At 49.0% G+C, this 25686-nt stretch overlaps 1 protein-coding gene across 1 annotated transcript; it reads left to right on the top strand.

Moving 5' to 3' along the window:
- Positions 1 to 12348: 12348 nt before the first annotated feature.
- Positions 12349 to 25381, top strand: LOC142495797 (peptidyl-prolyl cis-trans isomerase-like). Its single transcript, XM_075601769.1, has 5 exons — positions 12349 to 12537; positions 22341 to 22371; positions 23309 to 23397; positions 23550 to 23722; positions 24917 to 25381. The coding sequence occupies exons 1-5, from the start codon at positions 12469 to 12471 to the stop codon at positions 25065 to 25067; spliced, it is 513 nt and encodes a 170-aa protein (XP_075457884.1). The 5' UTR covers positions 12349 to 12468; the 3' UTR covers positions 25068 to 25381.
- The last annotated feature ends 305 nt before the right edge of the window (positions 25382 to 25686 follow it).

Consider the following 25686-nt stretch of genomic DNA (forward strand, 5'->3'; position numbering starts at 1 on the left):
ATTATCCTGCCAAACCATGATATTTGGTGGGTCTGCCAGGTCTCGAGATCTCTTAAGATCTGACGGAAAAGGGGAGGGTAGTTGGTTTGATATAATGAGCCATATGAGCTCGCTATTTTGACCCCTAAATACTTAATATGGGAACTATTCCATCTATACTTAAATTTCTTTTGTAGGGATGTCCATACGGGGTTCGGCAGTAATATATTGAGAGCCTCTGATTTGTCTGTGTTGACTTTGTAGTCTGAGAGGTGGCCAAATTGGTCTAACAGTTTTTCTAGGTTGGGGAGGGAAGTGAGGGGGTCTGATAGGGTAAGGATGATGTCGTCGGCAAACAGGGATATTTTATACTCCCTGTCTCCGACTAGGATTCCCTTTACGGATGGGTCTGTTCTAATTCTGGCGGCTAGGGGTTCTATAGACAGGGCGAAAAGTAAAGGGGAGAGGGGGCAACCTTGTCTAGTACCGTTGTGGATTTTTATTGGATTGGATCGGCCACCCGGGAGTTTTAATATGGCCGTGGGGTTGGTATAGAGGGCTCGGACTCCTTCTAGGAACGGGCCTGAGAAGCCGAACTGGCGCATTGTCTGGTCAAGGAAAGACCATTTGATCCGGTCAAAGGCCTTCTCCGCGTCGAGGCTGAGTATCAAGGCCTGGGACTTTTTGAGGTGCACGTGGTCTATAATGTCAATAATTTTGCGGGTGTTGTCAGAGGCCTGTCTTCCTGACACAAATCCCACCTGGTCTATATGAATTAGTCTCGGGAGAATAGGGTTCAGTCTGTTTGCTAGAATTTTGCTGAAAAGCTTGAGGTCAGTATTCAGTAGGGAAATGGGGCGGTAGCTGCCACATTGAAGTGGGTCCCTGCCCTCTTTATGTATGATAGCCAAGTTGGCTGCCGACATAGTGCCTGGGATTTGTTCTCCTTGGAGAAATGAGTTAAACATTTCTAGGAGGTAGGGGGACAGGGATTTTGCTAATTTTTTATAGTAACCGTTGGTAAAGCCATCCGGGCCTGGGGTCTTTGCTAATTTGAGTGAGGATATTGCTTTATCTAGCTCTTCTTGGGTTATGCTCTGGTTTAAGAACTCAAGTTCTTCTTGTGAGAGGGAGGGGAGGTTGCATTGGGTTAGATAGTCGGTGGTGCTCTCATCATTGGGGTCTGACTGATTGATGGGGTGGAGGTTGTAGAGGTCGGTATAGAACTCTGCAAATTCCCGGGCAATATCTTTCTCATTATATGAGATTTGACCACTTTTGGTTTTGATTTTTGTTATCTGGGTCTTTGTCTTAATGCCTCTTAGTTTTGAGGCCAAAAGTTTGTCCGCTTTGTTACCCCTATCATAGAACCGCTGTTTGGTCCATTTCAGGGCTCTCTCTACCTCGTCAAGTTGGAGTATTTTTAGGTCGGATCTCGCTTTCTCAAGGGTTCTAAACACCTTTCTCGATTGGGATTGTTTATGCAGTTGCTCTAGCTTTATGATTTTTTCGGTTCTTTCTGGGCTTTCTGTTTTATTTTTTTCCTATAGGAGGCTAGCGATATGAGTTCCCCTCTTATAGTGGCTTTGTGGGCTTCCCAGAGCATTGCTGCTGCCGGGACCGAGCCTTTGTTTAACTGGAAAAAGGTGTGCAGTTTTTGTTTAATTGTCTTGATCACTTGTGGGTCGTTGAGAAGCGAGTCACTGAGTTTCCAGGAATATACTGTTGTTTTGACGAAGGGTAGAGAGAGGGTGAGTATGATAGGGGCATGGTCAGACCAGGTTATTGGGCCTATGTCGGAATGGGAGGATGCCTGGAGTACATTATTGGTGCCCAGAAAGTAATCGATCCGCGAGTAAGACTGATGGGGGGTTGAGTAGAAGGAATAGTCCCTCTGACCCACATGCTGGGTCCGCCAAATGTCTGTCAGCGAATACTCTCTGATAGTGTTCTGGAACTTTTGGGCCTTTTTCTGCAGTTGGCTAGAGTATGGGGTCGCTGTCTGCCCTGATCTATCTTGGTCCGGGTCAAGGACCATATTTGCGTCACCGACGAGGAGGAGGGAGGAAAGCGTCGAGTGGTCAAGGGTACTAAGAAGGTTCTGGAGGAATTGGTTCTGGTTTGCGTTCGGGGCGTAGATGTTGAGAATGGCTATGGGGGAGCCTGACAGTGTGCCTTTGAGGAGTATATATCGTCCCTCTGGGTCTTTGGTTACCTGTGTAAGGGCAAATGGGGTGTTGTTTTTAATCAGAATAGCCACCCCTCTTTTTTTGTTGGGGGAGGATGCAAAGAATGCTTGGGGATATGTATGCTTAAATGTGTTAGGAGGGTCAGCAGTGTTGAAATGGGTTTCTTGGATACATATTATATCTCCTTTGGTTTTTTTAAATTCTTGGAGGGCTAGTTTGCGTTTGCGTGTTGAGTTAAGTCCCTTAACATTCAGGGATATGATCTTTATTGACGCCATTAATGGGGAAGGGGGGGTCTCGGGGTTAAACCCTTGTCCCTGAGGTATTCCCATGTCAGGGTCGGCTTGGGCCTTGTTGTGAGTATGCGGGGGGGGGGTTTCTGTTGTGCCATAGGTAGGTGGTGGGTAGGGGAGGGGGGGGGAAGGGTGGAGTAAGAGGGGAATGGGGGGGGGGGGGCGACACAATAGGGCAAGAAAGAAGGTGGGCTGTCCTGGAGCCCGAAAAAGATTCCTCTTGACATTCTGGTGTCAAGGGGGGGGGGGTACAAAAGACCCCTGGGAGAACTTTCGGGGCGTCACTCACAGATCGGAGCCAGGAAGTCGGGTCCGGCGCCCTCACTAGGTTGCGGGCAGAGAGGGGGGGGGGGGAGGGGGGGGAACTTAACATATACGTAGTCCGCATGAGGTTTACACATTGCTCTCGGGGGAAGTACTTTTCCTAGATTGAATCTCCGCCTAAACTTTATGGTCATTGTCTATACAATCAGTATTGGCACTTATATTCATACATATTGAGACAGGTTGGTCAGACATAGTAGCTTCGCCCTGGGGCTGAGAGGAGAGGGGTGAGGGTAGGTGGGGGGATGAGGGGGGTGAGGGGGGGTAGGGGGTGAGGGGGGGTAGGGGGTGGGGGGGGGGAGAGGGGGGGGTGGGAGGAGAGAGAGGGGGGGGAGGAGGGAGAGAGAGGGGGGAGAGGGGGGAGGGGGGGAGGGGGGAGGGGGAGGTGGGGAGGGAGAGGGGGAGAGGGGGGAGGGGGGGAGGGGGGAGGGGGAGGTGGGGAGGGAGAAGGGGAGGGGGGGGAGGGGGAGGTGGGGAGGGAGAAGGGGGGGTGGGGAGGGAGAAGGGGAGGTGGGGAGGGAGAAGGGGAGGTGGGGAGGGAGAAGGGGGGGTGGGGAGGGGGAGGGGGGGGGGAATTTGTAGGGGGGGGGGAGGGGGAGGTGGGGGGGGAGGGGGAGGTGGGGAGGGAGAAGGGGGGGTGGGGAGGGGGAGGTGGGGAGGGAGAAGGGGAGGTGGGGAGGGAGAAGGGGGGGTGGGGAGGGGGAGGGGGGGGAATTTGTAGGGGGGGGGGAGGGGGTGGAATTTGGAGGGGAGGGGGAGGTGGTGGGGGGGGAGGGGGGAGGGATAGGAGAGGGAGGAGAGGGGGAGAGAGGGGGAGAGAGGGGGAGGGGGGGGGAGAGGGGAGAGAGGGGGAGGGGAGGGGGGGGAACTCGACATATACATCGTCCACCTGTGGTTTACATATTACTCTCGGGGGAGTACTTTTCCCTAGAGTGAATCTTCACCTAAACTTTATGATCATTTTCTATACATTCAGTATTGGCGTATATATTCCTACAGAGTAAAACAGCTTGGTCAGATCTAATATCTTAGCTCTGGGGGGAGAGGGAAGGGATGAGGGTAGGTGGGGGGATGAGGGGGGGGGGAGGGAGGGGTGGGGGTAGGTGGGGGGATGAGGGGGAGGAGGTTGGGAGGGGTGGGGGGGGGAGGGAGAAGGGGGGGGAATAAGAGGGGGGGAGCACAATATTTACATCAGCATAAAATTGAAACATTGCCTTCTGGGGGAGATCTTTTCCCCAGTCATGATATCGCATACCGCTTGTGGGTGTCCTTTATACAGTCAATATTGGAGTATGTCTCAACACGGAGTGAGACAGGTTGGTCAAACACATCCAGCATGGGGAGGGGAGGGGGGAGGGGGGGGAGAGAAGGGGAGGGGGGGGGGAGAGAAGGGGAGGGGGGGGAGAGGAGGGGAGTAGAGGTGGGGGGGGAGGGGAAGGGGGGGAGAGGGGGAGGGGAGGGAGGGGAGAGGGGGTGGGGAGGAAGCTGGGGGGGGGGGGGAAGGGGGAGGAGGGGTGCATTTTATTTACAACATCCTTCATTATTTGGGGGGACACTCCTAAGGGGAGCTCCCTCTTATCTCTGGGCCATGCTTAGAGTATAACATTGTGCCTTAACTAGGCCTGAGCGACTTATACAATGCTAGCATGGTTTTGCTTAGGAAGTAATGGGTTACATTTCTCTTTGCTACCGGGGGGAGTGGAAATTGAGAGAAAAAAAAATAAAAAAAGGGGGGGGGGGGTTGCCAACGTTCGTTCATACAACCTGCTTGTTGTGAGTGGGGGGGGGGGGGGGTCACCCGCAGCAGTCTTTGGGTGCTTGAGTTTGTTCAGAGAGTCCCTGGGTCTCTGGCCTCGGAGCTGGATCTCCTCTGGTTGGGGGTTAGTGGCGGGTTCTCATCTCGCGAGGGCGTGGAGAACGAGAATACGGAGTAGCGCGGATGCTGATCCCCGTCCCTGGAGCTCGGATCCTAGCGGGCGTTGTCCCTTGGTTCCTGCGGCCTCGGGCGGGAACACAGGGGTGAGTAGGTTGGTTACTCTGGTTAACAAGCGGGGGGGGGGGGTGAAGGAGAGGGACCGTAGTGGGGAGGGGGAGAGAGAGGGGAGGGGGAGAGAGGGGGGGGGGTCCGGCAAGAGTCTCTGGAAGGAGAGGTCTGTTAGAGGCGTCCCTGGTTCTCCGGTCCCGGGGGTCGGGCCTCCTCTCGCTGGGGCCCGTGCTGTTATCTTGCTCATAGAGATCGCGAGAGGGCGACCTCTGGTGGACTTGCAGGGAGGCGCAGGTACTGGAGTCTTCCGCCGGTGCCTGGAACTCTGTGGGAGCAGCTGCAAAGAGGTGAGTGGAGGGGGGGGGGATGTACGGGAGAGGGGAGAGTGGGGTGGGGGGGAGGGTGTGGGGGGGGGGGAGGGGAGGGTGTGGGGGGGGGGGGGGGGTGGTTTGCAAGTAGCTGTGTCAGGGCCTGTACGGTCTACGGTGCCTTTCACATCTTGGGGGATTTTGGCGGCAGGCGCCTGCTTCAATCCTCCAGGGCCTCTAGATCTGTGTGGTGTGTCTGTGAGGGAGACTTGCGAGTTCTTGAGTCCCACTAGGCAGCAGGGACATCTTGGTTCACCGGGGCCGTTGACTAGCCAGTCTCTCCGATGCTCGGGGGGTTTCTTGGGGGGCCGTCTCTGGAGCTGCCTCTGTGGGGGGGCGTTTGTTCTTCGGTGGGGGGAGTGGGATCCCTAGAGCTTTTAGGAAGTCCTTTGAGTCCTCAGGTGTGGATACTGTATAATGGCGGCCATTGCGGAGCACCACCAATTTGAAGGGGAACCCCCAGCGGTATTTAACCCCTTGGTCTCTGAGGTAGGTGGTGAGTGGGCGCATCGCGTTTCTCTTGTTGATAGTTAGTTGGGAGAGATCATTAAATAGTTGGATCTGTACGCCGTCCATTGATACTGAACGCAGATCCCTGGCGGCCATCATGATGCGCTCCTTTGCAGAGTATGCGTGCATTCTAAGCACCACATCTCTGTGACGGTTGGGGTCTGCTGACTTTGGGCCTAGGGCTCTGTGAGCTCGGTCAGTGTGTAAATCATGGTCTGATAAGTCGGGGACAAGCTGTAGGAAGAGCCTGCGGAGGTAAGGTTGTAGTTCCTCATGTGTGATGTCCTCAGGGATGTTTTTAAGGCGGATATTCTGCCTTCTTTCCCTGTTTTTAAGATCCTCTAATTTGTTCTGTAAGTCGCGGACCGCATCCCCGCATCTCAGGACTTCCTCGTGGGTCTCAGCTTGCACGTTTGATATTCCCTCCACTTTGCTCTCTAAGTCTTCTGTTCGTTCCGTTAGCGCTCCTATTTCGGCGCGTATGGTCTGGAGGGCTTTTTCGGTGTCTTCTTGGACCCCTCTTCTCATTTTGGTGACGAGAGCGTCAAAAAATTCTTTATTTAGAACGGGGGGGTCCTCATCAGCCGGGCTCTGTCGGCCGCTTGGCGCCTCGTGCTCCGGATCTCCCTCGGCGCCATCTTGCCCATCAGGGCTGATACCAGCCAGGCGCTGTGCCGGGGGGAAAAACTTGGTTACCGGGTACTGATTTTTCTTTTGAGATTTCCCTGTCATCTCAGCAGTGTTAGGGGTTGGTCTGGAGTCTAAATTCGGGGGGTTTGGGGTGGGGGAAAAGCTTATTCTAATAGCTTTATCTGTGAGGGCGCCAGGAGCTCTCTCACTAGCAGACCATCGGCTGTGACGTCACCGGAAGTCTCCCCACGGGAGGGTTTTTAATAAGCTTAACGCATAGGAAAAGAGTTAGTATCAAGAAAACTGCAGAACTACAAAGAAATAACAGAACTCCCACAAAAAAGATGGAATGGAAGCCACGCTAAAACAATTAAAAGATGCCGTGGTAGAGCTTAATAAAAACAACACAAGCGGAACAATCCCTCAATTGGTCAAAAAGAACATTCTATGAAAAATCTAATAAGTCTGACCATGTTAGCGACCAAACTGAGAAATAACCACTCGTCCACAAATATCCAGGCAATTAAGTTAGGATCAGGTGTGATCACCCCAAAACTATGGCACAGGAATTCCAAAGATATTACGCAGATCTATATAACGGCCAAAAAGTACAGCATTGTAAAAAAACCTCCAATGAATTAAACAACTTTTTAACCTTTTCAGTTCTTTCCACATAAAATAAAGGTGAGTGAAAGGAAATCACACGAGCAGGGGTCTTCAACCTTTCAAGGAAGAAGAGCCATTTTATTTAAAAAAAAAAAAAAACCTGTCCAATATTCAGAGAGCCGCAACACATGCATGAATATTACACCCCCACAAACATACATATACAGTACACACAGTAATAGGTATACACTGTATAAGCATTAACTCCTGCACTGTCCCATGCTGGCCTTTCATGCCGGTGCTCGTAATCACAGAGAGGCCCGGTATGGGACAGTGTAGGAGGCAGACCAGCAGCTGGGGAAATGCCTGGCAGCAACAAGAGGTTTGACCACCACCTGCTGGGCCCAGCCTACAGTCACCGGCAGCACAGTGAGGGAGCGAGGCAGCAGCTGGAGAGCGGCAAACTGCAGACGGAGAAGAGCCACATGGAGGTGCTGAAAGAGCCAAAGGTTGCCTACCCCTGCACTAGAGGAACTTCTGTTTGTCATTAAAAATCTTCCGAAGTCCCAGGGCCCGACGGGTTCTCAAACCTCTACTACAAAAAAATTGACAATCTACTAGCCATGCACCTCCTGAGAGTATTCAATTCAATCTTGACAGGATCCTCTTTCCCACCTAACATGTTTAAAGTTTCCATTACTTTAATCCACAAGCAAGGAAAAGATCCTACACATTGCACCAGCTACAGACCAATCTCGCTGATCAACTCAGATCTGAAAATATACTCTAAAATCCTAGTAAACCGAATCAGTAGAATTCTCCCATCACTGGTGCACCCAGACCAAGTGGGATTTATACAAGGTAGGCAAGCCACAGATAATACAAGAAGGATAATAGATTTGATAGACTGGGCTAAAAAAAAAAAAAAGATGCCCACTATGGTACTAGGGCTTGATGCCAAAAAAACATTTGATCGGATAGATTGGTCCTACATGTTTGCAATTTTTGGATCTTTTGGCTTCGTTGAAAAATTTATGACTGCAATTTCGGCCTTTATGTAAATCCTGAGGCAAATGTGATCTGCCAAGGCTTCCCGTCTGATACGTTTAATATCAAAAGCGGCACGAGACAAGGTTGCCCTCTCTCACCCCTACTATTTGCCCTTTGCATGGAACCACTAGCAGCTAACATAAGGCGTAACCCAGATATCTCTGGGATAGAGGTGGACAAAGAAACCCATAAGTTTGCACTGTTTACAGATGATGTGATTCTCACATTGTCCAAACCTCTGATCCCAAATTTGTTCTCTATGCTTTCAACCTTTAAACAAAATATCAGACTTCAAAATTAACAACTCCAAATCCGAAGCACTAAACATTAATCTCCCAAAAGAAGTGGAAAATTTGATAGTGATTAACTTCAACTTTAAATGGCAACCCAAATGTATTAAATATTTGGGAGTAAATATCGCTAATCACTCCAAATCACTTTATCAAGTGAACTACCCTAACCTACTCAAAATCCTTAGAGAGGACATTAGGATATGACCAGGATATAATATCTCCTGGATTGGGAAACTACACTGAATTAAGATGAATTTGCTCTCACGTATTCTATACCCTTTCCAAACGCTGCCAATACCAATAATAAAGAAAGACATCCTCTCTCCAATCACTTTTTGTTTTTTTTAAGCATGTTCTTGTATAGAGCTGCTAGTTTTACGTAGTGCTTTACAGAGACATTTTGCAGGCACAGGTCCTTACGCGCAGGCGCAGGCACTGTGGAGCTTACAATCTATTTTTTGGTGCCTGAAGCATAGGGAGATAAAGTGACTTGCCCAAGGTCACAAGGAGCTGACACCAGGAATTGAACCAGGTTCCCCTGCTTCAAACTCAGTGCTAGTCAGTGTCTTTACTCACTGAGCCACTCCCTCCCTAATTACCAGGTTTATTTGGAATTATAAAAAACCAAGGATAAGCAAAAAGATTATGATAAGACCAAGTATGGCTGGAGGTCTTGCATTGCCATGTTTGCTGTCATATTACAAAGCGGCCCAATTTAGCCAATTCATCCAATGGCACTCAGAACCGGGTCTTAAAAGATGGATTGAAATAGAAAACTCAGTCTGTCATCCAGGGGAACCTAAATCTTCTACTCTGGCTCCCTGGTAAAGCAAGAGAAAAACTGGGTTATATACAACCTACCATGTGTAACTCACTAAAGATCTGGGACGCCACAAAATTTAAATTTGCACTAACATCCAAAAATTCCCTGATGACTCCTATTTTTAACAACCCAGAATTTATCCAAAGGCTAAGAAATAATAATTTCTCAACCTGGACCAAAGCAGGAATCTCAAGATTAAGAGACTTAGGCACAGAAGTATTTAGCTGAAGTCTTAGATGAGGAAACGTGAAACCAGATACTTGGGTTGGTCGCCCTGGAGCGCAATATGCACTGCTCTGAAGGAAAACGCTTACAAAGTACTCGCCAGATGGTATCTCACACCCCAGAAGTTATCCAAATTTATACCAGGTTACTCCCCACTCTGCCCTAAAGGATGTGGAGCCCAAACCAAAATGCTACATACGTGTTGGTCTTGCCCACAAGTAGCCTCCATGTGGAGGAAAATAAGCTGGTTGAGAAGGATACTGGGTCTAGACTTACCATTTGACCCATGGTTATTCCTGCTCAATAGACTGATCCAGGGAATCCCCAGAACTGATCTTGCTCTAATTAGCCATCTTACAACCGCCATTAGATGCGAAATAACCTCGGTGTGGAAACAAGAAGAAGTACCTAAAATTTCTAAAATAAGAAATAGGATCTGGTATGTATTTCAAATGGAAAAACTGACTATTTTATTAAATGATTCAGGTAGAAAATTCCAAAAAACTTGGCAACCCGGGCTAGCCCAATTGGACAGCCAAGGTATAAACCATTCATCAATTATGACATAAGAGAACTACCCACTGACATAGGCTCAATACCGGTAGGAAACAGGTTACACTCTGCTCTAGACGAGAGCCTGCATAGCCTACACATGAACACCCAGTTGTGAAAATACTATCGAATGAGGACAGCACACGACAAAGACTCCCCCAACCCTCCCTATCCACGATGTTATTTGTTTCTTTGAGGAGGTAAGTAGGAATTTAGACCAGGGTAATGCACTTGATGTGGTCTACTTAGATTTTGCAAAGGCTTTTGATACGGTTTCACACAAGAGGTTGGTGTACAAAATAAAGAAAATTGGACTCAGTAATAATATATGCACCTGGATTGAAAACTGGTTAAAGGACAGACAACAGAGGGTTGTCATAAATGGAACTTTTTCAGGTTGGGCTAAAGTCGTGAGTGGAGTACCTCAAGGATCGGTACTGGGACCACTGCTTTTTAACTTGTTTATTAATGACCTTGAGGTTGGGATCGAGAGCAAAGTCTCCATCTTTGCTGATGATACTAAGTTGTGTAACTTAATAGAATCAGAGCAGGATGTAATTTCTCTTCAGAAGGACTTGGAGAGACTGGAAACGTGGGCAGGTAAATGGCAAATGAGGTTTAATACAGATAAATGTAAGGTTATGCATTTGGGATGCAAGAATAAAAAGGCGACTTACAAATTAAATGGAGATATATTGGGGGAATCCTTGATGGAGAAGGATTTAGGAGTGCTTGTAGACAGAGGCTTAGCAATAGTGCCCAATGTCATGCAGTAGCTGCAAAGGCAAACAAGATCTTATCTTGCATCAAACGGGCAATGGATGGAAGGGAAGTAAACATAATTATGCCCCTTTACAAAGCATTAGTAAGACCACACCTTGAATATGGAGTACAATTTTGGGCACCAATCCTAAGAAAAGACATTATGGAACTAGAGAGAGTGCAGAGAAGAGCCACCAAATTAATAAAGGGGATGGACATTCTAACTTATGAGGAGAGGCTAGCTAAATTAGATTTATTTACATTAGAAAAGAGGCGTCTAAGAGGGGATATGATAACTATATACAAATATATTCAGGGACAATACAAGGAGCTTTCAAAAGAACTATTCATCCCACGGGCAGTACAAAGGACTCGGGGCCATCCCTTAAGGTTGGAGGAAAGGAAATTTCACCAGCAAACAAAGGAAAGGGTTCTTTACAGTAAGGGCAGTTAAAATGTGGAATTCATTACCCATGGAGACTGTGATGGCAGATACAATAGATTTGTTCAAAAAAAGGTTGGACATCTTTTTAGATGGGAAAGGTATACAGGGATATACCAAATAAGTATACACGGGAAGGATGTTGATCCAGGGATTAATCCGATTGCCAATTCTTGGAGTCAGGAAGGAATTCATTTTTCCCCTTATGAGATATAATTGGATGATATTTCACTGGGGTTTTTTGTTTGCCTTCCTTTGGATCAATGTACTGTAAGTATGGGAACAGGATAAAGTATCTGCCGTCTAAATTTTGCATATTTTGAACTTGATGGACGCATGTCTTTTTTCAACTTCATCTACTATGTAACTATGTAAGTACTTAAGCATTAGGTGATATCTTTTTTTGTGTGGACTTTTTGTATGTTACAAGGATCAAAGCCATCAAGAGTGTCCTCATTGCAACTGCTGTTCATGTTTTGTGCCACGCCATTAGGCAGCAGAGGTCTTTCATGCATACGTCAAAAATTTAAAGCTGCAGTCTCCTCAAACTATCCTCCCAGTATTGAAACTCGGTATTCCTTCAGAGCTTCTATAACGAACCCTTGGCTCCCAAGATACATGCCAATATTACTTACTGGTTAAAGGGGATTTCAATGGCCATCTAATAGAAAGCCATGACTGGTGTTGCAATTTCTTATTGCCTGAGATTTGGCACCCATTTTGTTCCATGGGCAAAAGACAAACCAAATAACTTTGGCTGCCTGTATCGGGATTGAAGGGGTCCCCAGTGCAAAAAAATGCTGCAGCTCGGCCTCTGGGCCACCAGGTTCCAATACATAGGAAGCAAAAATAGTTTTTGCTTCACCATGAGCTTTTGATATGGTGCTTTATAGTTCAGTGATGTAATTGAAGGATGTGACCACCATATCACCTTCTATTCTAGCCTCATTTGTCAGGCATAGAAAAATGAGGAATCCCCACATTACACCATATGGAGAATCTTTCCACTTTTGATGGAGGGTGAAATATACATAGTTTGCAGTTCAGAAAGTAACTTGATTGACCTGTATGTTATTGATGTGTCTGCTGTTACGGAAATAGCATCACGTTCATCATTTTGTACTCTGCCCTCCCCCCCGCCCCACCTCTCTTCAATCTCCCTAATCACACAGTATTTAGAGATACCCATGAAGTATCCTAGAGGATTAGGAAGGAATATACTGATCTGGGAGGTATGGGGAGGTTAGATGGGTATCAAATATTCCTGGTTATAGCGTTCCAGGGAGGTTCTGTTCAGTCTGATGAGGCTGGCTTAGCTGCTCTTGGCAGCACGGGCTGGGGGTGTATATATAAATATATATAAGGCAGGGGATGCAGAGGTCTGGTCAGTCTTCAGCATCTTTCAGGCTCCACCAGGCAACTGCTTCCGAACTTTACCATGGAAAACAAGAGGGTGTTCTTCAACTTGACTGCAGACGGTATACCCCTTGGCAGGATTGTTATGGAGGTAACGAGCTGTAATCGTTAGTGCGACTTTAGGATGTTAAGGAAAAAGTAATTCAGCATTATGTCCTGCAAAAAAAAAAAAAAAAAAACTAACTTTCAAAAACTTTAGTGCATCATAAATGGAACTGCAGGGTTGTATATTTGTGGTACTGCTAACATTGAAATTAAAATGTAGTACTGTGCAGCAGGATTTTGTATTGATAATGTGGGCTTGTGCTATGATAGGTGTTCTGTGGACCTGGAGTTTGAGATGTCCATTTTTACTTTATTGATGCAGCTCGTTAAGGGAAGTTTGAGGTCACGGTTTATATTCCATAATTAGTACGTTAACGGGAAACATTTAACCCGTTCATTACAAGAGGGGCGTGCAGGACAATAGCGATTTAATGTGTGTTGCACGCTCCTGGTGCTTAAGGGGGGTCAGAGCATTGGGGTTGGTGGGGGGCGGGTTTTCCAAGGGTTTTTTTTTAAAGGAGAATTCAAATGAAGTAAAGAAAAAGGATTTGGTGACACAAGGAAGGAGGGTATACAGGGATATGGTTACCCGGGGATTGATGGTATACAGGGATATGGTTACCCAGGGATTGATGGTACACAGGGATATGGCTACCCAGGGATTGATGGTATGTGGGGAGCTGGTGACATGGAGAGGGAAGGTATATGGGGATCTGTAGAGAGTGTATACAACGATCTTTGTAGAGGAGGGTATCTGTGCTACGTAGGCAGGATATATACAGGTTCTGCTATCCAGAGGCAGGGTTATGTAGAGAGATCTGTTACACACAGGCAGGATATATAGGGGAAATCTGTTATACACAAGGTATCCTGGAGTCTGTGAGATATGCAGGCAGGAGATATATGTGGTGGGTCTGACATGCAGGCAGGGTACTGACTGTCCAACATTGGATACAAGAAATAGGTGCACTTTAGTTCCTCTGTCAATGTGGGGTACAGGAGCATACAAGAGAGTGTGCACCTGTGAACGTACAGTAACGCAGATTTAAATACATGCAAAGATAATTTTACACTTGTATTTCTGAATTTATTTGAATGTACTAATATATACATAAAATAATAGTAGTGATGAATTACCTATAACACACTGATCATTTGACAGATCCGTCATCGATCTTCAAGCTGCTGTAACTAGCTTTAACTAAAAGGGGACAGGCAGTGAAGCGCACTCATACATGGGCAGGAATCGGTGCAGCTGGGTTTAATAGGTACAGGACATATAAAATAGGTACAGTTGGAGGGAATGAGTGGATATAGGGGATTGGTCTGACATACGCAGGCAGGGGGTATAAGGGAGGGTTCTGACAAACAGTCATTGTATACTAAGCTCTTGGAGCAGCTAGTGGTTTATTAAATACAGGGACAGAGGGAATTAATTCCCCAAATCTAACCCTAATCCCCTTGCAGCTATACTGGAGCCACAATAAGCCCCCACACAGCTCCCTGACTCTATCCCCCCCCCCCCTTAACTAACATCCTGCTCTTCCAGGCTGCATCTCACCCCTTCGCTGCCCAAGGGCATTGGTGAGCGGTGCGGACACCTAGGGCAGTGATGGGGTTAAATACTCTTGTCATTGGGGGGGGGGGGGGGGCAGGAGTTGTGTGTGCCTGGAGGAGGAAAGAGATACTCGAATATTGCTGTACAGCGCAACATGTTAATTTACAAAGGAGGATTCCTGTTGTAGATGTGTGCAATGCACATGCTTTGTATATATCGAATGTACAGTTGTGCACTGGAGTGAATTCTGTATGTATAATGCACAAGTGTGTGTTTCATACACAAACAGCACACGTATGTTACACACATATGTGTCTGTGTCTGCTCTGCAGCGGTCTCTCTGCACACTACAGTGTGAGTCTCTCTGCCTGCTCTGGAGCTGCCTCTGCACACTACAGTGTGAGTGTCTCTCTGCCTGCTCTGGAGCGGTCTCCCAGCAGACTGCAGTAATTATCTCTGTCTCCAGATGCTGTTTGGAAGCAGCCAATAGAAGGAGCTGCTGGTGATATCACTTTGCGTGGGAGCTGGGTGTAGAACTGCAGGATGTGAGGAGATACCCTACAAATGATAGCACAGCCAGTGACACGCAGACTGACACAATGTGTCATATACACGCACACCTCACACTAGGGAGACACGCTCACCCCCTCCTAATGCAAACACAGTAGGCACACCTCTCAAAAAGCACTCAGTAACTGGCGAAGTACAATACGCTATTACAGGGGCAATACTGCACTCAAGAAAGGGATTACTGCAATACAATGTTACAGGAGTAATGAAGCACTCATGAGCTTGTTTATTGCAATATGATGTTAGAGAAGCACTAAGTTACACAGGAACTGGTTTATTGTAACAGTATGTTAAAGGTGCAATAAGGCACCCAGGAACTAAAATACATGGCTTTGCCTGGGTTGCAGTACTCTAGACTAGTCATAAAGCCCAGCTTCGCACAGGCCTCCCTCCCACCTTCTCCCTTTCCTTTCTCCTTACCCCCATACATCCCTTCTCTATCTCCCCCCCCCCCACCTTCATCTCTCTCCCTCCCATCACATTTTTGGTTGCCAGGTGGCTTGTCCAAAAATACTAGACAAAATGGTGAAAGGTGCGACGCGCGCGAGAATCGTTGGTGGGGGGAAGAATGTTATTTATAAAGGACTTGACTGTTACGTAATTTTTTCCAAATTTCACTCCAAGTATTCACCAATTTATATTCTGTTTCGTAAAAAATCTGGGGAGGGGTCTTGGCAGGGAGCACCCTTCAGAGGATTTTTTTTTATAGGAAATAGAATATGAAATAGTGCAAATTGGTGCATGCTTGGAGTGAAATTTAGAACAAATGATGTAATGGTCAGATCATTTATAAATAACTGACCTGCAGTCATACAGGCCCATGGCGAGCAATACTGCACCCCTCCTCATCCTCTCACCCTCCCACCCCCTCGTCCTCTCTCATCCCCCCTCCTTCATCCTCTCTCATCCCCTCTCCCTTCATTCTCTCTCTCCCCCCCGTCAACCTCTCTCCTCATCCTCTCTCTCCCCCCTCCCTGCCATTATCACCCCCACAGGACAGCCGGAAAAGACACACAGACACACACCAGCACAAGTACAAATACACACACACACACCAGTACAAGTAGACACACAAAACAGTACAAGTACAAATATATATACATACACACACCAGGCCAAACAGAACAAATAAACAGAGGACACAGCCTCACCTCTCTCTGCTACATGCTTTTCTTCCGCTCTTTGGCCTCGATTCCTGGGTCCAGAGCTAGGTGGCACAACAGTACCCCGCGCTCCTCCTCTGTCTCCGCAGCTCCCGCCTCTGGTCTCCGCCCTCGTACTGACGCGGGTGTCGTGGCGTGCACTGACGGCGCGCGACCAGGTCGCTGGCGTGATTCGCGGGTTATGTGCGGCGCACGCGCATTCTCTGAAAGCTCCACCTCTGTCCCAATCGGCTGTGTAATGGGACGCACCTGCGCGATCCAGCAGCCTATCAAGGAGGGCACTTCTGCTTCCTGGATGCCTCCCATTGGTGGGAGGTCCTTTAAATATGCTGTCTGAACTCTCATTCCTTGCCGAGCATAACTTCTGTTTGTGACGCTGAACCTCACTGCACCTAGCCTGTCTGTCTCTTTCCTTGCTGCCTGACCCTGCCTAATACCTCGGACTTTGCGATACTCTCCTGCACTGACCCTAGCTTTGGATACGACGACTCTGCTCTCTCCTGCACTGACCCTGGCTTTGGATACGACGACTCTGCTCTCTCCAATCCTAACTCCGGCTACGTACCCCAACGATCCGCTACTCTCCACTCCTAGACCCGGCAAGTACCATGTTTATGCTGTCCTCTATAACCCTGACCCGGCTTGCAAGACTATCCTACACTCTAGTGGTTGTGGTCGGCGTTCTATATCAATCCCTACCTCAGCCCTGCGGTCGCGCCTCGTTTGGGGTGAGCTATGCGTTACACTGTCCACCTTATTTTGATACATAAAGTAATACTTATGTAGCGCACCTTCCCCCACCCCCTGGGAGATATGGTGGCTATATGGGGCTCACAGGAGGTCTGAGCCTCCGCTGCTGGGAGCCTGAGGTGTACCTGTTCCGTTGGTTGACAGCGCCTCCACCTGCGCAGGATCCTCACATTGTGGGATAACCCTTTGCAGGACAATAATGAATAATGAATACACAATTGTATAATATAACCAGTTTACTGTACACATATATCTAATGTTAATGTAGAACCACTCAGGCCTCGCAGGGCCGCAACTCCTCACCGTGCCCCAACACTGTGTCCACACTCCAATGATATAGTCCTCACACATAAGGGGCCCTTGGGCACCCAACCAACCCAAATGTGTAGTTCAGCGCTGCCCACTAGAACTGAGGTGTACGTTGGTGCACTTGTTGTGTTGAGGTATCTGCCGGGTGGTTCCACAGCCAGGTACGCTGCAGCTGTAGGATGGGATCCACGGATCCAGAGTGGTGAACCGCGATGCCTCCGCCTCTACGGTGGGTCCTGCGTGGATTGTACCACCTTTGATAGTCTCTGAAGTAACAGGGGTCTGGTCCCAGACCACCTGAGGCCAGGATGCAACCGCTTCCTGGCTTGGTCTCTATCACTGGTACTACAGGGCCAGTGTCCTTATCTACTGGGCCTGTCCCTGCAGCAACCACAAGCTGAAAGGAAAGTCGGGGCCTAGCTGGGGCCTAATTGTGGGTATCTGGCCTAGTACAGGTGCTACAGACACCTGCACACACAACCTACCCCTTCCTTGTCCCAGCTCCGACTGACGTGGTGCAGACTTGCCAAATGTATCTTTTCAGGGAGCAGGGGAATCCGGCCGCGATTGGCTAAGTTTAGCCATTTGATCTCCATCAGAGAGGCTCATGGGACATGTAGTCCCTGTCTATGACCCTTTCCCTATTGGCCCCGCCTGGCACTTCTCCTGCACATGCGTGAAGCTCCTCAATGGCCGCCGCACTCAGGGCATATCTGCGCATGCGCAAAATGGCAGCTCCCTGCACTTGAAGCCTCCACTACCCGATCGCCACTCCGGAACACCGGCACTGCCTCGGGTCTCTCCCCGCACTCACCGATGCGCGTGCACGTGGCGGCTGACACTCATGCACCCCCACAACATTCCCATCACCCACTGCCGCAGCGGAGGTAGGGGGGCAGAGGAGCCATGGGGCAGACCTTGCTACATTCTCCCCCTGGTGAAAAGACCCAACGTCCACGCTTAGGAACAACGTAACACCTAACAATAAAAAAATTATATAATAAAAATGCAGTTTCCCGAGTATAACTTATCACATTGCAATGCTCTACATTAAATTGTATATCTCTGTGAATATCGCAATGACGGACTTAATCTTCCTGCGGGACCACTGCTGAGCCTCACAGTGGGGTGCCCCAATATAATCGTAGGTCATCCGATTGGGAGGATGCCTAATTCTTTGGCTCTGTCTGAGCGGTTCTTTATCTACTCCCTCTGGGGAGCAATAAGCATAGTCCTGAGACTCAGCCTCTCCCATTGAGGGTATAAATGTCTCTGAATTGTCTCTGTGCGGTATGAAGCACGGGCTTCTAGAATCCAGAGGTTGGCTCATTGGAGCCACCCTAGTAGGCGTTGTTCGTCGGGGCCCTTTACCCGTAACTCCCCCAGGAGGTGCTCAGTGATTTTGGGGTCCCCTTTGAGAGGGTCCCTCCATTGGATCCTCTACTGTTTGGTGGACGGTTTCTTCACTGTCCGTATGATTGTTAGTGGTCTCTTTGAGGGTGTTATCGTTGCTTCCCGGTTCTTCCGGCTCACCGTCCAGAGGTGTAGTCGGTAGCTCGTGCTCGTCGTCTTCCACCTGCGGGATAGGGAGATGGTGGTTACAGTGCCAGACACTTACCTGGCCATCCGCGTCTTTTATGCGGTAGATCGAAAGGCCCTGCATCGGCGACTCAACCTCAAATACACCGTTACGCCAACGGTCAGCTAATTTGTGTTTCCCGGGAATTCCAAGGTTGCGGAGAAGCGCAGCATCTCCAGGGCGAATTTCCCCGTGCCTGACCTTGTGGTCATATTGCCTCTTATTATTGGTATTCAGGTGAGCGGACGCTTTCTCAGCTAATTGGTAAGCCTGTTGTAGACCTTCCTGGAGCCTTTGCACGTATCGGAAGTGCGTCGTATTGGGTACCCCATCGGTTGATACCCTCAGACGCACATCCACCGACAGCCTGGCTTCTCGCCCAAACATAAGGAAGTATGGGGAGAATCCTGTGGACTCGTGGTGGGTACAGTTGTACGCATGTACCTGGGTCTCCACATGCTTGCTCCACTCTGTTTTCTGAGAGCCTTTCAGGGTACCGAGCATGTCTAACAGGGTCCTGTTAAATCTCTCCGGCAAGGCGTCTCCCTCTGGGTGGTACAGGGTTGTTTGGGACTTCGTGATGTTGAGGAGCTTAAGTAACTCCCGGATGAGTTTACTCTCAAAGTCCCTGCCTTGATCTGAGTTAAGGCGGTTAGGCAGGCCATAATGTACGAAGTATCGCTCCCACAGTATCTTTGCCACCGTGATGGCCTTCTGGTTTTTGGTGGGGAAGGCTTGAGCATATCGTGTATAATGGTCCGTGATGACCAACACGTTGCCGATGCCTCGGGCATCAGGGTTCAATGCACAGAAAATCCATGCACACCAAATCCATGGGGCACGGGCTCTTCAGATGAGCCTTTGGTGCCGCTCTGGTAGGAAGGGTCTTGCACTGAATACAGGGTGTGCATCGGCGGCAGTGTTGTTGAACTGCCTCTCTCATCCGTGGCCAGAAGAACCGGTCACGCAACAGTCCGAAGGTCTTTTCTACCTCGAGATGGCCATGGTCGTCATGCAGAGCTTTCAGGACCGTATGTTGTAGGTTCCTGGGCAGGACCAGTTGTCGTCTATCCGGGTGGTTGTGGTATTGTACCACCCGATAGAGTAGACCAGTGTCAATCTCGAATTTGTCCGCTTCTCGCATGAGGATGGCGACCATGTCGCTGGGGGCACGTTTCAGAATTGCAGGCTTGTTTTTCTGGACGGCCTGACGTATAATGCCAGCCACGGGGTCCCGTATCTGATATTGTACCATATTCTTCCATGTGATGATTTTGTCCGAAGTGATGTTCATTCCTTCCGGAGCACAGTAAGTGGAGGGGATGGTCTTGGATTGGCATCCCATGGAATCCGCGACCCTCAGTTCGGAGAAGGCCACTTCATTTCCCACGATAGCTGCAGTGTTGCACATAGCTCGCATCCCTGGTCCAGGGATCTCCTTCCAGTGGTCATCGTCCAGAGTGGTCTTTAATCCCAGTCTTCAGGACAAGGCATCAGCCCCGATGTTCAGGGGTCCTTGTTTGTACTTCAAGGTGAACTTATAATTTGATAGAGCCACCAGCCATCTGTGGCCGGTGGCATCCAGTTTGGCGAACGTTAATATGTAGGTTACATAGTTACATAGTAGATGAGGTTGAAAAAAGACAAACGTCTATCAAGTTCAATCTATGCTAAATTTAGACAACAGATACTTTATCCTATATCTATACTTACTTATTGATCCAGAGGAAGGCAAACTAAAAACCCCAGAGTCATATCATCCAATGATATCTCATAAGGGGAAAAATAAATTCCTTCCTGACTCCAAGAATTGGCAATCGTATTAATCCCTGGATCAATATCCTTCCCATGTTTACTTAATTGGTATATCCCTGTATACCTTTCCTATCTAAAAAGATGTCCAACCTTTTTTTGAACAAATCTATTGTATCTGCCATCACAGTCTCCATAGGTAATGAATTCCACATTTTAACTGCCCTTACTGTAAAGAACCCTTTCCTTTGTTGCTGGTGAAATCTCCTTTCCTCCAACCTTAAGCGATGCCCCCGAGTCCTTTGTACTGCCCTTGGGATGAATAGTTCTTTTGAAAGCTCCTTGTATTGTCCCCGAATATATTTGTATATAGTTATCATATCCCCTCTTAGATGCCTCTTTTCTAATGTAAATAAATCTAATTTAGCTAGTCTTTCCTCATAAATTTGATTGTCCATCCCCTATTAATTTGGTGGCTCTTCTCTGCACTCTCTCTAGTTCCATAATGTCTTTTCTTAGGATTGGTGCCCAAAATTGTACTCCATATTCAAGGTGTGGTCTTACTAATGCTTTGTAAAGGGGTATACTTTTGTTTACTTCCCTTGTTGTCCGTTCGTACCTTGAAGACTACACCGTATAGGTAGTCATGGAGCTTGTCCACGATTGCTCACTTGAGAGCGAGAAACTCCAGCTTATGTACCAGATAATTTTGCTCGCTGGGAGTCAGACTGCGGCTGACATTGGCCACTGGTCAGAGGCCGGTTGGATACTTTTAGTGCAGGACTGCACTTAGACCATTGAGACTTGAGTCTACATGAAGAATGTAGGGCTCCCGCATGGATTGTACCACCTTTGATAGTCTCTGAAGTAGCAGGGGTCTGGTCCCAGACCACCTGAGGCCAGGATGCAGCCGCGTCCTATCTTGGTCTCTATCGCTGGTACTATAGGGGCAGTGCCCATATCTATTGGGCCTGTCCCTGCAACAACCACAAGCTGAAAGGGGAGTTGGGGCCTAGTGCAGGTACCACAGACACCTGCACAAACAACCTACCCCTTCCTTGTCCAAGCTCCGACTGGCGTGGTGCAGACGCGCCAAATATATCCTTTCAGAGAGCAGGAAAATCCGACCGCGCCATTGGCTAAGCTTATCCACCAGATCTCCATCACAGAGGCTCATGGGACATGTAGTCCCTGTCTATGAACCTTTCCCTATTGGCCTCCGCTTGGCGCTTCTCCTGCGCATGCGTCAAGCTCCTCAATGGCCGCCAGACGCACCGCCGCAGCGGAGGTAGGGGGGGCAGAGGAGCCCAGAGGGAGACCTGGCCACACTTAAAAGTTTGGTTGTTCTAGATCTGGGGCCACCGGGTGGGGGGGGGGAACTGGGACAACACTCCCAGCTGGTCCCAGGCCTGGCGGCACCTCATGCCGCAGTGACCTGTCCTCTCCCTGCTCCTGTCGGTGCCAGAAGTCGCATTCAACTTCTGGCAGACAGGAGGAGGGAGCTTCGGATCGGCGCAGCACCGCAGGTCCCAAGATAAGAGAGATGGGTGCGCGCTCTCTCTGCTGTTCTCATTGCAGGGATTTCTCCCTGGTGCGCCGGCAGCTCTTACAACAAAAAAAAAAACCTACAATGTGTATGGGGGGGAGGGAGAAAGAGAGATGGGGAAGGGGGGGGGGGAAAGAGAGATGGGGAAGGGGGGGGGGGAGAAAAGAGAGGTGGGTAAGGGGGGGAGGAGAAAAGAGAGTCGAGGAAGGGGGGGGGGAGAAAAGAGAGACGAGGAAGGGGGGGAGAAAAGAGACGAGGAGAGATTGTGGGGGGGGGGGGGGGAGGGGGAGAGACGGTTGGGGTCCCCCAGAATTTTACTATCTAATTCTAGGGTTGCTTAACCAAAAAAAGGTTGAAAACCACTATTCTAGGTCAAAGTTTGGGCGTACATTTTGAGACACACACAAACATTCTGAAATACATAGTATATTATGCTACAGGGGATAAGGCACTCAGGAACTGGTTTATTGCAACATGTTGATACAGGGCAATAAGATACTCAGGACCTGGGTTACTGCAATAAAAGATTATAGTAGTCCTGTAAATGTGTATGTTCCTGCATATAGTGAGAGGAGGGTACATGCAGGTTCTGTGTCTGATCTCCACTCTTATCTCACTCCAGCTCCGGTTTGACGTGGTCCCTAAAACGGCAGGTGTGTCACGGTTTTGGATCGCCCTGAATTCTCTCTTTCCCATGAACAGAATACACACGTGACTCCAGTGGCGTAACTACTGTGCCGCTAAACCCACTGTGTGTGTGGGGAGGGAGGTGTGAGTGTGTGATTGAGAGTGTGTGATTGAGAGTTTGTGTGTGGGGGAAATTGAGTGTGTGTGCGAGTGTGTGGGAATATTAAGTTTGTATGCTTGGTATTACACCCCTGGTGAAACAGTGTGTGTTGTTTGCATGTGGGTGGGTCTGTTGTGATTGAGAGTGTGTATGTGTGTGTTGTGGCTGTGTGTGTTGTGATTGAGTCAGTAGTAGTGTGTTGTGATTGCATTTCTCTGTGTGTTGTGATTGAGGGTGTGTATGGGTGTGAGTGGGTTGAGTGTGTGTGTTGGGGAATCGAGTGTGTCTGTGAGGAATTGAGTGGGTGTTTGGGGGAATTGTGTGCGAGTGTGAGCGTGCTTGAGAGTATGTGCCTGGTGGGGAATTGAGTGAGGAGCTGGGTTGTGTGGGGGAGAGTGAATAAGTGGGCAGGGAGAGGTGGGAGAGAGGTATGAAGAGTAAGACATGGGTGGGGGGAGAGAGGGGTACTGTCAGGGGAGTGAGTGTGAGGATTAGAGGTTGGACATTGAGTATAAGAGGGGGGGCTAAGAGCAAGGTGTGTGAGAGTGGAGGTGCTAGCAAAGCCAGTAACATGGGGACCCTACATTTATTTTGCAGCGTTTGTTATGGGGGCCCTTTCAGGATTTTTGCAGGGGGGACAAAAAAAATGTAGTTACGCCCACTGCATGACTCCCTCTTAATCTCTCTTTTCACCTGACTCCTTATCTCCTTCCTCCCCATCCCTTTATTTTTCTCTTTGTTTCTCACCCCTCCTCTCTCTACTCCCTCTCTCAATTATCTCCCTCCACCCCCCTGCTCTGCAGAGAACTTCCTGAAGCTTTGTACAGGGGAGGTTGGTTATGGGTACAAAGGCTGCAGCTTCCACCGTATCATCCCCAGCTTCATGTGTCAGGTGAGCATGAGGTCACCTCACAGGTGCCAACGCTTTTCTACCCTCCCCACCACTCTCCCTCCCCCTCTTCCCCCTACTTCTCTCCATCTCCAACTTCCTCCCTTCTCACATCTGTTCTCCTCTCCTACCCTCTTTTCACTCTCCCCCCGCAGGGTGGTGACTTCACCAATCACAACGGGACAGGGGGCAAGTCTATCTTCGGCTCTAAGTTTGAGGATGAGAACTTCACCCTAAAGCACAGCTCTCCAGGGGTCCTATCAATGGCTAACGCCGGCCCCAACAGCAACGGTTCCCAGTTCTTCATCTCCACCATCAAGGCAGACTGGTGAGGGGATGTGGGGGACACAGGGAAGAATACAAGGAGCACAAAGGAGGGGGGGGGGTGCAAGGAGGCAAAGGAAAAGGTTAGTTGGAGCACAGGGAGGGATGGGCAGAATATTGGAGGAGCACGGGGGGGGGTGGAGAATATTGGGGGAACACATGGGATGCAGGGAGAGTATAGGGGGAGCATGCAGGGACATGGGGAGACTATAGAAGCACTGGGATAAATGGGGAGAGTATAATGGAGTACATGGGGACGCATGGAAGGTATAGGGCGAGTACTGGAGGGCATGGGGAGAATATAGGAGGAGCAGGAGAGGGAGGCCGTTAGATGAGGGCATGGGGTGGAGCACAGGGACACAGGCAGCACAAAGGGGGACACAGGTAGGTGGGGTAACTATAGTGATATGGCTGTGAGGTTTGAACCCCTTACACTATGAAGGTGCCATAGTATTGAGGTCGAATATGTTCCCCTTCTCCCTATAATTCTTTTTGTCTGCTTTCACTCTCACTGTTTTTATCATTTATTATACTAGCACTCACCCCTCCCTCTCTTTCCTTTATCCTCTCTCCCCACTCCCTCTATAATCTCTCTCCTTTCCCCTGCACCTGTCTCTTCCCTCTATCTCCCCTTTATCTTCCTCCTCTTTCCCCCCTCTTCTTCTCTGTATTCCGCCTTCCCTATCCCCCTCTACTCTTCATGCACTCCTCCACCTCTACCTTTCTCTTCTATTCCCCTTTTCCCTCTCCTTTCTCTCCCCAACTATTTTCTCTCATCCCCTCTACTCTCTACCCCTTGTCTCTCTTCCCCCTCTCCTCTATTTATCTACCTTCACCCACTTTTGTCTCTCGCCCATTTCTTCTTCCTCTCTCCCCTCTCTTCTATTTTCCCCTCCTCTTTCCTTTCTCGTCCCATCTCCCTCCTCTCTCGCACCTTTCCTCTATCTTCCCTTCCCCTTCTCTGGTCTCCCCTCCTCTTTTCTTTCTCCCTCCTCTCCCACCCCCATCTTCTCTCTCCCCGACTCTTCTCCTTTCACTTCCTCCTCTCTCGCCTACCCTCTCTCCACTTCCTTCTCTTTTCTCCTCCTCTCTCACCCTTCTTCTTCTTCCTTTTTTACTCCCCTGTCTCCCCCATCTCTCCTTTCTCCCCCTCCTTTCCTTGTCTCCCCCGTCTCCTCTCTCTCCCCCCCGCCCCCAGGTTAAACGGGAAGCACGTTGTGTTTGGTAATGTGGTCGAGGGGATGGAGGTCGTGAAGAAGATGGAAAGTTACGGATCAAACAGCGGCAAAACCAGCAAGAAAATTGTCATCAGTGACTGTGGGGTCCTGAGTGACATACCCACTGCGTGACTCTGCACACTATGAGACCACGCACACTGAAAGAAATGCCAACCGTGTGGCCCCAGTGACAGGAATGCCCACGCAGATCATCACGTGTTCCCTCCAAGCTTCCTGCAGATCATCGCTTGTCCCCCTCCCAACGGAGCATTGCGTGTCCCCTCCCAGCTCTCCTCAGAGCATCGCGTGCTCCCTCCCAGGTCCCGACAGTTCATTAATTCAGATCTGCAGAAGATTGTTCTATTTAAACCCCTTCCCCGAGATGGAACTCATCTATATATTTTGTGTTGGATATAAGATGTTATAAATAAAAAAATAAATCTCAATCCCTGAGCCTGCTGGGGCATCACTGGGTGGGGCAGATAGACGATCTGTTACCCATCTTCTGCACATTGTCACCTGCAGCAGCCAGTGCCAGACAACAGAGGGCGCTGTAACCACAGGAAACAGATCAGTGCTACCTTCAGTCAGCAACACAGTGAAGAGCCATATCATATTATTACTGTTTATTTTATAATCCCCAACATATTCTGCAGCTTGGTACAATGGAGGAACAGAGGGGTATAAATGACATAAACAGAGCAACATACCAAATTAGAACAAACAAGAGCAAACAAATACAAAATGTATC

The sequence above is a fragment of the Ascaphus truei genome, chromosome 5 (assembly GCF_040206685.1).
Source record: "Ascaphus truei isolate aAscTru1 chromosome 5, aAscTru1.hap1, whole genome shotgun sequence".
Taxonomy (NCBI): Eukaryota; Metazoa; Chordata; class Amphibia; order Anura; family Ascaphidae; genus Ascaphus; species Ascaphus truei.